At 43.1% G+C, this 16,238-nt stretch overlaps 1 protein-coding gene across 1 annotated transcript; it reads right to left on the bottom strand.

Moving 5' to 3' along the window:
- Window positions 1-8,191: 8,191 nt before the first annotated feature.
- Window positions 8,192-16,014, bottom strand: LOC122928947 (ly6/PLAUR domain-containing protein 6-like). The gene is made up of 3 exons (XM_044282293.1): window positions 15,863-16,014; window positions 11,801-11,920; window positions 8,192-9,129 (listed from the first exon to the last, which is right to left on the bottom strand). The coding sequence occupies exons 1-3, from the start codon at window positions 15,918-15,920 to the stop codon at window positions 8,924-8,926; spliced, it is 384 nt and encodes a 127-aa protein (XP_044138228.1). The 5' UTR covers window positions 15,921-16,014; the 3' UTR covers window positions 8,192-8,923.
- Window positions 16,015-16,238: the final 224 nt, after the last annotated feature.

Raw genomic sequence — 16,238 nt, 5'->3', positions numbered from 1 at the left:
TACCACATGTGTGACACTTTTTTGCAGCCTAGATGCGCAAAGGTGCCCAAATTCCTTTTAGGAGGGCATTTTTAGACATTTGGATCCCAGACTTCTTCTCACACTTTCGGGCCCCTAAAAAGCCAGGGCAGTATAAATACCCCACATGTGACCCCACTTTGGAAAGAAGACACCCCAAGGTATCCAATGAGGGGCATGGCGAGTTCATAGAAATTTTTTATTTTTTTGCATAAGTTAGCGGAAATTGATTTTTTTTGTTTTTTTCTCACAAAGTCTCACTTTCCGCTAACTTAGGACAAAAATTTCAATCTTTCATGGACTCAATATGCCCCTCAAGGAATACCTTGGGGTGTCTTCTTTCCGAAATGGGGTCACATGTGGGGTATTTATACTGCCCTGGCTTTTTAGGGGCCCTAAAGCGTGAGAAGAAGTCTGGAATATAAATGTCTAAAAATGTTTACGCATTTGGATTCCGTGAGGGGTATGGTGAGTTCATGTGAGATTTTATTTTTTGACACAAGTTAGTGGAATATGAGACTTTGTAAGAAAAAACTAAGACAAAAACAAACAAAAAATTTCCGCTAACTTGGGCAAAAAAAATGTCTGAATGGAGCCTTACAGGGGGTGATCAATGACAGGGGGGTGATCAATGACAGGGAGGTGATCACCCATATACACTCCCTGATCACCCCCTGTCATTGATCACCCCCCTGTCATTGATCACCCCCCTGGTAAGGCTCCATTCAGACGTCCGTATGATTTTTACGGATCCATTGATCGGATCCGCAAAACACATGCGGACGTCTGAATGGAGCCTTACAGGGGGTGATCAATGACAGGGGGTGATCAGGGAGTGTATATGGGTGATCACCCCCCTGTCATTGATCACCCCCCCTGTAAGGCTCCATTCAGACGTCCGTATGATTTTTACGGATCCATGGATACATGGATCGGATCCGCAAAACACATGCGGACGTCTGAATGGAGCCTTACAGGGGGGTGATCAATGACAGGGGGTGATCAGGGTGATCACCTCCCTGTCACTGATCACCCCCCCTGTAAGGCTCCATACAGACGTCCGTATGATTTTTACGGATACATGGATACATGGATCGGATCCGCAAAACACATGCGGACGTCTGAATGGAGCCTTACAGGGGGGGTGATCAATGACAGAGGGGTGATCAGCCATATAGACTCCCTGATCACCCCCCTGTAAGGCTCCATTCAGACGTCCGTATGATTTTTTGCGGATCCACGGGTACATGGATCGGATCCGCAAAACACATGCGGACGTCTGAATGGAGCCTTACAGGGGGGTGATCAATGACAGGGGGGTGATCAGGGAGTCTATATGGAGTGATCAACCCCCTGTCATTGATCACCCCCCTGTAAGGCTCCATTCAGACGTCCGCATGTTTTTTGCGGATCCGATCCATGTATCAGTGGATCCGTAAAAATCATGCGGATGTCTGAATGGAGCCTTACAGGGGGGTGATCAATGACAGAGGGGTGATCAATGACAGGGAAGTGATCAGGAAGTCTATATGCGTGATCACCCCCTTGTCATTGATCACCCCCCTGTAAGGCTCCATTCAGAGGTCCGCATGTGTTTTGCGGATCCGATCCATGTATCAGTGGATCCGTAAAAATCATGCGGACGTCTGAATGGAGCCTTACAGGGGGGCGATCAATGACAGAGGGGTGATCAATGACAGGGAAGTGATCAGGAAGTCTATATGCGTGATCACCCCCTTGTCATTGATCACCCCCCTGTAAGGCTCCATTCAGAGGTCCGCATGTGTTTTGCGGATCCGATCCATGTATCAGTGGATCCGTAAAAATCATGCGGATGTCTGAATGGAGCCTTACAGGGGGGTGATCAATGACAGAGGGGTGATCAATGACAGGGAAGTGATCAGGAAGTCTATATGCGTGATCACCCACTTGTCATTGATCACCCCCCTGTAAGGCTCCATTCAGACGTCCGTATGCGTTTTGCGGATCCGATCCATGTATCCGTGGATCCGTAAAAATCATACGGACGTCTGAATGGATCCTTACAGGGGGGTGATCAATGACAGGGGGGTGATTAGGGAGTCTATATGGGGTGATCAGTGGTTCATAAAGGGTTAATAAGTGACAGGGGGGGGGGTGTAGTGTAGTGTGGTGTTTGGTGCGACTGTACTGAGCTGCCTGTGTCCTCTGGTGGTCGATCCTAACAAAAGGGACCACCAGAGGACCAGGTAGCAGGTATATTAGATGCTGTTATCAAAACAGCGTCTAATATACCTGTTAGGGGTTAAAAAAATCAGATCTCCAGCCTGCCAGCGAGCGTTCGCTGCTGGCAGGCTGGAGATCCACTCGCTTACCTTCCGTTCCTGTGAGCGCGCGCGCCTGTGTGCGCGCGTTCACAGGAAATCCCGGCCCTTGCGAGATGACGCATATATGCGTGACTCTGTGCAGGGCTGCCACCTCCGGACCGCAGATCTGCGTTAGGCGGTCCGGAGGTGGTTAAAGGTGTCTTGTTCCAGCATTAAGCTTTGGCTCCTGTGTAAATTATTATGCAACACCAGCGATATTTTACTCTGTGGACTCTTGGCGATATTATTTCATGGGAATAAGGGAATGACAGACAGTAACTCATATTCAGACAGTCACAGGGTGTTTTTGAGACGTGGATGACACAGTTATGGGGGATCTGTGGATGACACAGTTATGGGGGATCTGTGGATGACACTGTTATGGGAACTGTGGGTGACACTGTTATGGGGGATCTGTGGATGACACTGTTATGGGTGATCTGTGGATGACACTGTTATGGGGGATCTGTGGATGACACAGTTATGGGGATCTGTGGATGGCACTGTTATGTGGGATCTGTGGATGGCACTGTTATGGGGGATATGTGGATGGCACTGTTATGAGGGATCTGTGGATGGCACTGGTATGGGGGGATCTGTGGATGGCACTGTTATGGGGGATCTGTGGATGACACTGTTATGGGGGATCTGTGGATGACAGTGTTATAGGGGATCTGTGGATGACAGTGTTATGGGGGAGCTGTGAATGACACTGTTATGAGGGATCTGTGGATGGCACTGGTATGGGGGGATCTGTGGATGGCACTGTTATGGGGGAACTGTGGATGACAGTGTTATGGGGGATCTGTGGATGACAGTGTTATGGGGGATCTGGGGATGACAGTGTTATAGGGGATCTGTGGATGATACTGTTATGGGGGATCTGTGGATGGCACTGTTATGGGGGATCTGTGGATGGCACTGTTATGGGGGGTTCTGTGGATGACACTGTTATGGGGGATTTGTGGATGACACTGTTATGGGGGATTTGTGGATGACACTGTTATGGGGGATCTGTGGATGACACTGATATGGGGGATCTGTGGATGACACTGTTATGGGGGGATCTGTGGATGGCACTGTTATGGGGATCTGTGGATGGCACTGTTATAGGGGATCTGTGGATGATACTGTTATGGGGGATCTGTGGATGGCACTGTTATGGGGATCTGTGGATGGCACTGTTATAGGGGATCTGTGGATGATACTGTTATGGGGGATCTGTGGATGGCACTGTTATGGTGGGATCTGTGGATGGCACTGTTATCGGGGGGAACTGTGGATGACAGTGTTATAGGGGATCTGTGGATGACACTGTTATGGGGGATCTGTGGATGGCACTGGTATGGGGGGATCTGTGGATGGCAGTTAGGGGGGAGCTGTGTCTGACACTGTTATGGGGATCTGTGGATGGCACTAATATGGGGGATCTGTGGATGGGACTCTTATGGGGGCGCTGTGGCTGACACTGTTATGGGGCTGGTCTGTGGCTGACACTTATTGGGGTCTGTGGCTGTCACTTATTGGGGTCTGTGGCTGACACTGTTATGGGTGTATCTGTGGATGACACTGTTATGGGGCTGGTCTGTGGCTGACACTTATTGGGGTCTGTGGCTGACACTTATTGGGGTCTGTGGCTGACACTGTTATGAGGGTATCTGTGGTTGACACTGTTATGGGGCTGGTCTGTGGCTGACACTTATTGGGGTCTGTGGGTGACACTTATTGGGGTCTGTGGCTGACACTTATTGGGATATGTGGCTGACACTTATTGGGGTATGTGGCTGACACTGTTATGGGGGTATCTGTGGATGACACATAGCATCGTATGCTATGTGTCATCCACATATCCCCCCATAACAGTGTCGCTTTTTAGTGTGAATGTAATGGCAGCGGGACCCGGTGCAGTCACTGTATTGCACCGTCCCCGTTCAGAGTAGTAATACTTTGAATAACTGTAATAATAATAACGATCTTCACTTCTTCACTTACTACATGGTGAGGCAGGAGGCCGGGCGGGCGGCCAGGCACTGGCAGCGTAACTCACTACGTCATGTGCCTGCGCCGCCTGCTTCATTCATGCAGTGGGCGGAGCAGGGGCGTCACTTAGTAAGTGAGCGGGGCCGGTGCAATACAGTGACTGCCCCCTGCTGCCATTACAATAGGATGCTGCACATGTAGTGTCCGTGGAGTGTGTGCCGATGGAGCGGCGTCTGGCCGCACTGCGCGTGTGGGGAAGCGGGCGCATGCGAAGTGCGGCATAATGAGTAAGATAGCCGGCTCTCAGTGTGGACGGCTCCCCGGGATCTGTAACGTCTGTGCTGTCCCGTGTGCTCCGGGCAGAGTATAACTCTGAAAGCCGCTGTGCCCGGCTCCCGGTGACCTCCTCCCTGAGCGCTGCTGTCCCGCCGCTGTGTCCCCGAGCCCGGCTCTGCGACCTGGTTTGGCCTGTGTGTGTGTCCGTCCGCTTCGCATGCGCACTTCTATAATCGGCACACACGCACTGACACTAGCCCTGAGCACGTACACAGGGCTTTTATTAGTATAGATTATAATAGCCTGCCTACAGTCAATGCGCTGCCTGTGCTGTTCATAGTGCGCCCTGCGCTAATGAATGGCAGGAAAAGTCTAAGGCATATTGGTACACCATAGACTTTTTTCAGGGCATGGGTGCCCACAGAGAGGGCTCTGAGTGACGCCTCTGGAACCCATGCCATAGGTTCGCCATGACTAGCCTATACCATTCTACTGCATATAGGGGTTGACTGCCTAATATAAGAAAGGCATGTGTGCAGAATTTTAAATGCATGTAAACAACAAAAGCATACTTGAGATTGGGGAGAATATTTATGCCTTTGGGGCTTTATGGAGAGTTACAACTTTAAAGAGTTCTATCTTTAAGGATTTTTGTGGCAAATGGATAGTATGTCCATTCAGCCGTGATCCATTATAGTACTAGAGGCAACCCCTTTAGTTCTGACAGTTGCAGTCCACTGCATTATGCAGAGTAGCATATAACTATATGGAACATATTCCCCTGGACTGCAATTGTAGCTTGGTTGACGCTGACTGTCAGTTTTTATGACAGATCAGGTTTTTCAATTTTTTACCTGGAAACGAAGCAAATATAGAAAAAAAAGGTTTTGGATTGCATGATCTGTGATTGGCTGAATTTTTTTGCCTTTTTGGACAGAAAGTGTATGAGGGAGGCAATAACAAAAAAATAAAAACAGATCGATTAGGCCTCATGTACACGACAGTATCTCTATTGCAGTCTGCAAAACACAGATCCGCAAAATACAGATACCTTCCATAAGCAATCCACATTTTTCTTACTTTCATAAATAGAGGTGGCTATTCTGTCCGCAAAATGGAAGAGAATAGGACATGTTCTATCATTTGCAGAACAGACATACAGATGCGGACAGAACACAGATGACATCCATGTGCTCTCCATGTGGTTTTTTTTGTTGCGGAACCATAGAAATTAGTCTGTGTGCTATCCGCAAAAATGCTGATCAGACAGAGATACAAAAGACAGTTGTGTGCAGGAGACCTTAAAGAGATGGAAAAAACAATACTATTGTTTGCAATCCAATTAACATATCCTTTTACTTTCAACTGATTTTTTTTCTAGATTGTAACATAAAACTCTGCATCTGTTTTTGTCCAAATGGAATAGCTCAGACATCTGCACTTTCCCATGCAGTTAAAAGAACAGACAGGAGCACAAACCAGACGTGTGTCTAAAACAACAGTTCAGTGAACCATACTGCGTATGGGGCTCAAGTAGGTGAAGGGTCACTGCATCTCTGGTAATGAAGTTGCATCAGCAGAAAATGCTTCAGTTTTCGCGGAAGTATTTAAATTGGACCCCCCGCTGATTAGCAAAGGGGTCAGCAAGTCAGGTGAAAAACATCAGAGAACACCCTGCAACCACTGCTGGAAGAACACAAGCTGGTGGTTGCAGTGTTATGGTCTGGGGAATGTTTTCCTGGCATTCTCTGGGTCTGATCATCCATGTGGAAGACACTCTCAACAGATTTGAGTATAAATCCATCTTTGCAGATCACGTACACCCATACATGCTGATTGTCTTCCCTGGGGGCGGATGGGATCTTCCAGCAAGGCAATAGGACATGCCACATGGCTAGAAATGTCCACCATTGGTTTGAAGAGCATGACCAAGACTTCCAAGTGCTACCCTGGCCCCCTAATTCCCCAGTCCCAATTGAACATCTGTGGACCATCTCAATCGTTGTGTTCGCTCTATGTATCCTCCCCCACGCACCTTCCAGCAGCTGTGGGATGCACTGCAGTCAGCATGGCTTCAGATGACAACCTACCAGAACCTTACTTGAGTCACTCCCAGCCCGTCTAGCTGCTGTCCGTGCTGCACACTCCGGTTACTTTGGATACTAGCTGGTGGTCATAATAATAATGTGACTCGACTGTGTACATAAATTTATTGAAATCCTTATAACGCTTAAGGTAGAATGGCAACAACTTATTCCTTATCCACAGGATAGGGGATAAGTGTCTGATCACTGGGGCTCCTACCGATCACAAGAGTGGGGGCCTGTGTTCCCAACTCCATTCATCTCTATTTGATTGCTCTACACATCGGACACATATGCGTGTCTGCCACTCCATTCAAACAGGGAACGTGGGCCCTTTTTCTTGGAGCCCCATCAGTCAGACCCTCTCATATCAGGTACTTATACCCTATCCTGTGTGTTGACAACCCCTTTTATGGTGAAAGTTAAATAGAATAGATTTTAGATAATTACTTTATTGTCATGCATTATGGAGCCTCTTTATCAGGCAGTCAAATGTGGTAAAAAAACAGATTCACTACATACAAAATAGACATCATATGGTGGAACATATCACTTTATTATTACTTCTTTTATTTGGGATACTTGTGTTTTATATGATGAAATGGTATTTCGGGGAGCTGTTGGTGTCAGTAATGTATAACGTGTAGCTATTCAACCTATCTATGCATAAGTAACACAAGTTCCCACCACTGTTGACAGGTTTGAGATTTAAAGGAGTTGTCAAGCCATTTAAAAAAATAAAAAACAAAATCAAATTAAAAGCCACTTAAAGTAATAACGTAAAACCTTACTGATCCCCAGTTACTCCTGTTGTAAAGCTTCCGGGGATCCCTGCTGGTCTCCGCATTTCTTTTTTCTTTTAAACTAATGACTGGCTGTAGTAGTGACTAACACCTCAGCATTGCAGCAAGTGATTAGATGCAGAGGTCTGTGTCAGATCGTGGTACTAAACAGAGAGACCGACAAGGGACCCGGGAAGACCCGTAACCAAAGCATTGGGAGATCAGTAAGGTCAGTATTAGAGATGAGTGAATAATTGAAAAGTTCGATTCGGCAAATTCGCCAAATTTTGCAAAAAAATTTGCTTCGTCACAAATTACTTCATCACGAAGTGCATTTTTTTTGTAAGTTGCGGGTGCAATGACAGGGAGCTGTGATAGCACCGCCTCCTTCATTGTACCCCTCAGATGCCATGTTCATACATGATCGCGGCATCTGAGTGTAAAAACTGTGTAAAATTTACAATAAAAAAGTGTAATCAAACTTGCCGCCTCCATTTGCTTGCGACAGGCCTGCCACCACCATCTTGCTTGAAAATCTGGGGCGAGATTGCGTGATCACACCAGACGGATGAGATCTCGGCCAGGATCTTCAATCAAGATGGAGGCTGGCGGCCTGTCACGAGCAAATGGAGACGGTAAGTATGAATTTTTTTTGTTTTTTTACACTATTTCAGGTTAAATCGATTCGCTGACACAAAGCACGAGGAAATTCGCTTCGAGGCGAATCGAATTTATCCTAAAATTAGGATCGAATTCCACTTTGTGGGATTCAATTCGCTCATCTCTAGTCTCATTTTAAGCATTTTTTTTTTAAGTGGTCATGTAACACCTTTAATATAAATTGGGTCTGCTGAAAACATGGCTGTTGAATTTTCTCATGACTGATCCTCTACCTCTCAAAGTACGTAAGTGGTGTTGAGTTCTCTGCTTCTTCATATGGCAATAAACATGAATGCTCAGCCACTGAATTTCTTTCAGTTAGCAGTGCAGGTACGCCTAACCCATAGTACTAAATCATAGTAAATAGTTTATGTTTGTTGGACTTACAATCTAAACGTTTCAGGTCTCTGGAAGTGTCTGAAAGTAGTTGAGGGAACTGAAGTTCAGGCCCATGCATATTGGATTCCCCTATGCAATTGCCCATTTGTCTTCCCTAAAATCCCTAGTGCTAGTGATATCCATGTACTTTGCTTTGTGCTACTGAACAGGTATCTCACTGATGGTGGTGTGTGTATTCCAGGAGTATAGGCCCAGATTAACAGTAATCAGGTGTCAACCAGTGCAACGTGGAGACCATTTGACATTGGGAATAAATTCTGGAGCACTCAGAACGTGATGGACTAAGGCCACCATCTGGTCTTATATTTCTGTTTTCATAGGTAAGATTTAGCATTTCACAATTATTGCGTACACGTTTTTTTACGTTAATATTTTCAACCTACACGTTCTTGAACATACAAAGAACCAGAAATGCGGCCATGATTACAAAAGTGTTGTATGTTAAACTGGTCTTCCCATTGGCAAATACATTGCATAGGTCTCCAGAACAGCAAGAGGTGTGCTTGGATGCCAGCCCCACGTTGTAGTTTCCCGAGTTACATTCATTGCTTTGTGAGCATCTCTTAGTAATCTTCACACTGTTAACTGACCAGAAAAAAAAGACTTGATTACAACAAATACTGGCATTAGTCATCATCATGAATTTTAACTAAACAAATCTTAATTATTGTATAGTGAATATTTATTAACCTTTTTAACCCCTTCCTGATGTGGCCATTTTCTGTTGTATCTTTTTAGTTTTTTACTCCCTGTCTTCCAGGAGCTATTTATTTTTCCATTCACGCAGCCATATCTGGACTTGTTTTGTGCTGGACAAGTTGTACTTTCTAATGGCCCCTCTAAATACTGCATAGAATTTAGCTGGTAAAATTTTTTAAATGAGCTGAAATTGGAAAAAAACTAAATTCTACCATTATTGTATGGGTTTAATTTTGACAGCATTTCCTGCGTAAAAAAATGACCAGTGAACTTCATTCTGCACGTCAGTATGATCAGAGCGATACCAAATGTATGTAGTTGTTCTTATGTTTTCATATATTCTGATCCCCATAACTTTTTTATAATACCGTTGTAATACATAAACTTTTTTTTACATATAGTATGACTATAGAGCTGTGTAAGGGCTCAGAAAATGCAGGCTGATCTGTATTTTTCATTGATAACATTTTTGTGTGTGTATTACTTTTTAAACACTTTTATTAAATTCTTTTGCGAGGTGAAGCAACCAAAAAAGGGTGGATCGGCCGTTATGATTTATTTTCCTCTTCATCACCTTATGGGATAAATACTAATACTTTTATATTTTAATAGTTTGGGCATTTTTGCATGTGGCGTTAGTGTAAGTGCTTATATTTATTTGTAAAATGAGGAAAGGGGGTGGTTGAATTTTTAATTCTTTTTGTTTTTTTACTTTTGAAAAGTTTTTTCATACTTATTTGAATACCCCTAGGGGACTTTAACAATGCAATTATCTGATTATTTCTACCATAGACTGCAATGATTTACCAATAAGTCTAAGGGATAATCAATGCATTCCTATAGTAGGACTTGATAGGAACTTTGCTATGGCAGGCCTTAGAGCCTTCAGAATCCCCCAGGCTGCCATAGCAACCAAACAGATCCTGTGATCTGGTCACGGGGGAGGCAATGAGTCACCAGGATCATTGCGCTGTCAGTAAATGCCCACTCAGATGCGGGGCATTTTCTCTGATTAGGGACTCTGCTACTGAGTGTCTGCTGTGTAAAACAACAGGTACCCAGTGGCTATGGTGAACACTCAGTGGGTATAATCTTTAAAGACCCGACATATACAGTATAGGTACGTCGGATGTTGGGAACGGGTAAATATATTTTCATATATTTTATTAATATATTTTATTATTAATTCATGATTTTAAAGGGGTTTCCAGGCACCCCCCCAAAACTGCTGGAAGCCTGAAATAAAAAAGGAGCATTACTCAGCTGCTTAATCCTATGCCATTCAAGTGCCGCTACTCTGATGCTCCCTTGTTTTTAGCACTGAAGCGATAAGATCTACTACACATGACCACTTCTGCAAATCACTGGCTATGATCTCAGGCCTGTGCTTGACCATGACAATTATGTAGAGAAGATGATGATGTCAATGCTGCAGCGCCAGAAACATAGATTGCTGGGACCACCTGAACGACAGGGGACTCAGCAGGTGACTAGGATCACTTTCACATGGTCAGTATTTGATCACTATTTTTGTAATCCAAAACCAATAACGATTCCAAAACACAGAAGAGGTGCACATTTTTTTATTATACTTTTTCTCTGTAGGATTCACTCCTGGTTTTGACTTAAGCTGCTGCCGGCTTGAAGATACCCCACTGCTGCTGGCAATGGTGTATCTTTCATGCAAACAAAGAATTGTGCATATTGAAAACCAACATTTTCAATAAAAAAAAATTCCCTTCACATCAGCCAGCAGGAGAGTAAGGACATCCCCATGAACATTATATAGTTGGCTGATTGGTAGATATGGACAACCTTTGTCTAATGTGTATAGATTTGAGATGAGCAAATTTCTTGAAATTAATTTTGAGTCCAGTTCAGCAAATTTTTCCAAAATTTTTATTTGGGTCCAAATTAATTCTCCCCAAACTAAATATACTCCAATCGCCCTGAAAAATGGTATATAACAATCTCTAGTCTCCCAGAACGCATATTGTTTCTGAAAAGAATCAGAGAAAAAATATGAGTTCTAGAAAACAAGAGATATGATACTCCATTGGAAATAAGACATGACAGGCAAGCCAGAGCTCCTTCTAAAAGGACAAGAGCAATGAGTATCTCAAGTGAACATTACCCTGGTTAGCTGAGTGGCCTTGGGAGCACTCTTTGGAGTGCTCTCATTAGGGAGACCAACAAATACGCATGAGGTGTATTGTAGTCCACCCAACGCTGCTCTGCCTTACTGGGAAACATATATGCAAATTTTAGTATCTTATATCTGCTGGTATCAGGCTTAGTAATCTTTTCATTTTGGAAGGAACACTAATTTGCATATAACTGGGTTTCTGAGAAAGATATTCAAATTAGCTTTGCTTCCCAAAATAAAAGAACATTAAGCCTATCCTATGCTAGTAGATGTAAGATATTAAAATTGGCATATATGTGTTCCAAAACGGCAGAGTGGCTTTGACTGGACTACAAGACAATAAAATGTTACATGAGGTCACAGAAGATGCAAGGTACACCATTAATAAGATGTACAAGTATATGTACTTACCTAACTTCTCTACTTGTGTAAAGCAATAGCTGGAGGAGGAGTCGCAGGTTACTTTGGGTAGCTGGTTGCATTCAGTGTTGTTTCCCACATTGGTACATGAATAGCACTGCAAAGAATTCACTAGGATAATAACAAGATATTTAAAAGGTTAGTTAGGTTCATTTCTGTGGCTGCCAACGTTAGAAAAAAGGTTTCAACTTTCTCACAGTTGCTGCAGTAAAGTCACAATACAGGCATATTGCACTTTTTCCTGCACTTTTAGGCTACTTTCACACTAGCGTTCGGGTGTCCGCTTGTGAGCTCCGTTTGAAGGCTCTCACAAGCGGCCCCGAACCCATCCGTCCAGCCCTAATGCATTCTGAGTGGACGCGGATCCGCTCAGAATGCATCAGTCTGGCAGCGTTCAGCCTCCGCTCCGCTCAGCAGGCGGACACCTGAACGCTGCAAGCAGCGTTCGGGTGTCCGCCTGGCCGTGCGGAGGCAAGCGGATCCGTCCAGGCTTACAATGTAAGTCAATGGGGACGGATCCGTTTGAATATGACACACTATGGCTCAATTTTCAAACGGATCCGTCCCCCATTGACTTTCAATGTAAAAGTCTGGACGGATCCGTCTGAGGCTACTTTCACACTTAGAAATTTTTCTTCAATATAATGCAGACAGATCCGTTCTGAACGGAGCCACCGTCTGCATTTTATGAGCGGATCCGTCTCAGACGGATCCGCTCTGAACGCAGGTGTGAAAGTAGCCTAAAAAACATAAAGGCAATGAACAACTATAAACTGGAATAGAAATCGCAAATGTTAGTAGTTGCTATTTCTGGCTGCAATCGGTAATACACAAAAATGCCATTGTTATACTGCAGCGCAATTGCTCATTCTTGTATTCTGGATATTTCACACATTTACCCTAATTTAAAAAAAAAATATTTAAACCCAAAACCTGTGCTGGCTACCTCATCCTCCTCCACCGCCGCTTCCACCTACACCGCTACGTCCACCGCCTCCTCAAACTCCTACTCCATATGGAACTCCACCTCATAAATAAAATTTTTTATTTGTACCTATTTTATTTTATGTCATTTCACTACTTTGTCATTTACATTTTTGGGTGAAATTCACCAATTTTGGGGTGTAATATACCCCTCCTCTACCTAGTTGACAGCTTAATAAATTTCAATACATTTTCTTTAACATTTTCGGGTGACAATAAACAATTTTTTTCTGTCATAGACCCCTGCTCTTCCAAGTAGACAGATTAAAAATTTCACAAATTTTTCTGTTACATTCTTGGGTGACATTATACAATTTTAGACGTGAATAAACCCCTGCTCTGCATAGGTGACAGTGATTAAAATTTAATAAATTCTTAGTAATTCAGTAATTAATGCGCCACATCCTTTGATTCAATGCTTAAACTTAAAAAAGTTGTCATACTTTTATGCTTTAATAATTTCTCCCATAATTCAACTCTATCATTTAAAATTTGAAAAAAATGAATCCTGCCTTGGATGTGGTCTCTCTTTCTCACGCTCCCTCTCCGGCATGGAACCCTGATTCCCAGCCACCCGTGATCACCATGGTAGGTGCAGAAAAGAACATCGAAAGTTGATAGAGCAGATATCAAATTGGATCGTGAACATCATGGGAACGTGCGACATGGTGGGGCAGTATGTGTGCACACGCCTACACGAACTGACTGACAGGGTCAGCCCCTGCAACTTCTGGGTCTCCAAACTGGGCACATGGCCTGAGCTTGCCCTTTACCCCTTGGAGGTGCTGGCCTGCTTTGCGGCCAGTGTATTGTCTGAACGTGTGTTCTGCACAACTGGAGGGGGTTATCACAGGTTATATTTCCCCATGTTTTGGGGTGTACCCTAATTTAATTTTTTTTATTTAAAACAAAAAAACAGTGTAGGCTACCTCCTCCTCCACCGCCGCTTCCACCTACACCACCACATCCACCTACTACATATGGACCTCGTCCTCCTAGATTAAGATTATTATTTTTTATTTTCACGTATTTTATGTTATTTAAATTCATTTATCTATCCACATTTGTTTGCAGAGCACTTGCCATTCTCTTAACCACATTTTGATGCCCTCTAGCCCTTTCACATGACATTTTTACAGCCATTTTAGTGCTCAAAAGTTCGGGTCCCCATTGACTTCAATGAGGTTGGGGTTCGGGTTCGGGCTCAAGTTCGGCTGAACTTCGGGTCCCGAACTCGAACTTTTTTCAGAAGTTTGTCCGAACCCGTCGAACCCGAACATTCAGGTGTCCGCTCAACTCTAATCGATTATAGCGACCTGATATCTGAGTGCCCTCTTGTGTTCTCTTTGGGTAACTACTTGCAGCAATTGTTCATGAAGTTTTTACTTTTTTACATTTTTGCCTTATAAATAAAGCTAATATTGATATTACTTCTACAAGAGGTGTTGTTTATTTGTGCTTTTTGGTGTAAATAAGGTAGAATATGCACATGTGCTTTTTTTGCAATCTTTAATTCTTCATTCACTTCAGACCCCTTGATATACAATTTGCAACCTGCATCTAGTTTCAGACTTTGGACATTGGAAATTTCAATTTTGTTCAGGCTGAACATTGGGTATAATCAGAAGAAGAAGCAGGATATGCTAAAAAAGTAATGAACAGGAAATAGTATACGTGGCAACAGTTAACTAACATTAAAAACTGTAGTGAAGTCCTCCAAATGGGGCTGATAGACTGTCTAGGTGGGTGGATATTAGAATAAAAGGAAGGGAGGGAAGAAGCCACCCCTCATGGTTGGGTTATAAGTGAAAGTGATAAACTCAGTAATATTGGAAACTGGTAGACAGGGATTTAGACATACGAGGGAGAAAGGGGTGGTGGGGGGGGGGGGGAGGAGAGCTCTCTAGATTTATCTGAAGTCAGGAGATGTGTATTGCATGATTAACGAGAAACTAACTTCAATCTTAGTGGATCACTATACTAAATACTTGGTGGTCTGAAACCCTCAGATTGATTATTCCCTTTCCCACCAGTAGCACAAATCACTGCTCTCCATTTGAGGACATGTATGCTCGTGCCCCCCTAAAACTAGGTTTGCCATCCTGTGAGAGATAAAAATTGTTTTCAACTTTATAGGGCTGTTTTCTACTCACTGTCGTCTTGGATTTTATGACAGTATTGTAACTTATTATTATTAATTATAATTACAGTAACATTTTACCAAGAGCATGTTCTATTGGATAGTTCATGGAGTTTTGCTACAGGATCCACAGAATAAATGTTTCATCAATGGGGGTCTGCCTGATGGGAGCCCTAGAGTTCATTGAACTCGTCAATCCCATAGACGTGAATTGAGTAGTGGTCACGCATGACGCATCACTACTGTAGTGCACTGCAAGACATTTGCATATCCTCATTCTCATGAACTCAAAGAGTCTCAGTGGCCGGACCCCCAACATGTATACACTTATACCCTTTCCTGTGGATAGGGGAAAAGTGTTATTAGTGGTATAAACCAGTTAATGTGGACAATAAAGACTCTAATTTGTAAATGTATCTGTTTTATAGACATTAAAGGAGTCATTTGGCCAACAAAATGTTTTAGAAAAGGCTCAGAATGCTATAAAAAAAATCATTGTCACCTCACCAGTCCCCTGATGCTTCTGTTCTTCTGCTTCCAACATGACTTCAGTAATTGGCTGAGAAGTCATATCCTACTAGGAAGTAGGAGCTGTTGGGGAACCAAGGAATCGATCGGTGAAGTGAGAATGTTTTTTTTTTTTTACTGATTCTGAGTGTTTTCTTATTGTTTTCTATCAGCTACTTAATACAATTAATGCAAATGTGATATTTTTGTATTATTTTGAAATACTGGTAATTTTAACTAAAGTTAACTAACATTAAAACGGGAATTTGTAATAAATTTGAGAATGTGATACTTGAATATTATAGAGATTAAATCTATAAAGTGATGGCCATTGTTTTCAGTAAGAGCCGTTCATAACGTTTGATAATTACCATCTGAAATTACAAAATACATGGCGTATCCCAGTATCATACATAACCTACCTTCCATGATGCTCCATAGTGCAGAGAGTGATACTAGTGCTGCTGTGATGATATTCATTGTGGTGAGTGTTGTGGAATGATGTAGCTTCTGTTCCTAAATCCAGTCCTGGAAATTGATTCTTTGGAAGAACTGGTCTTTTTATAAGGCTATAGAGTGAAACCACCCATAAACAAGGTGGAGTATGGCAATATTCCATTATAAGAACTTGTTTAAGGATTTTGTAATTTATGTTTAATCCAGTTACAAGCCGGTTCTTTCCTACATCATAAACATGTCAGTCTTCACAACCATTTATATGACTCATCGGTATTACTCTGTAATTATAAGCTTATTCCCACAAATAAAACATTATTCATAGAGTAGCTGAAGGTCAAA

Source organism: Bufo gargarizans, chromosome 2, assembly GCF_014858855.1.
Source record: "Bufo gargarizans isolate SCDJY-AF-19 chromosome 2, ASM1485885v1, whole genome shotgun sequence".
NCBI classification, from domain to species: Eukaryota; Metazoa; Chordata; class Amphibia; order Anura; family Bufonidae; genus Bufo; species Bufo gargarizans.
The sequence above is the reverse complement of the archived record's forward strand: the minus strand, read 5'-3'. Positions and strand labels throughout refer to the sequence as shown.

Bases quoted from the DNA above. Each gene is read 5' to 3' on its own strand.
- LOC122928947 (XM_044282293.1), bottom strand. From the start codon at position 15,920: ATGAATATCATCACAGCAGCACTAGTATCACTCTCTGCACTATGGAGC. The intron at 11,921-15,862 runs GTAGGTTATGTA...TTATTATCCTAG, and splicing joins ACTATGGAGCATCATGGAAG to TGAATTCTTTGCAGTGCTAT. The intron at 9,130-11,800 runs GTAAGTACATAT...TTTTCTGGTCAG, and splicing joins TACACAAGTAGAGAAGTTAG to TTAACAGTGTGAAGATTACT.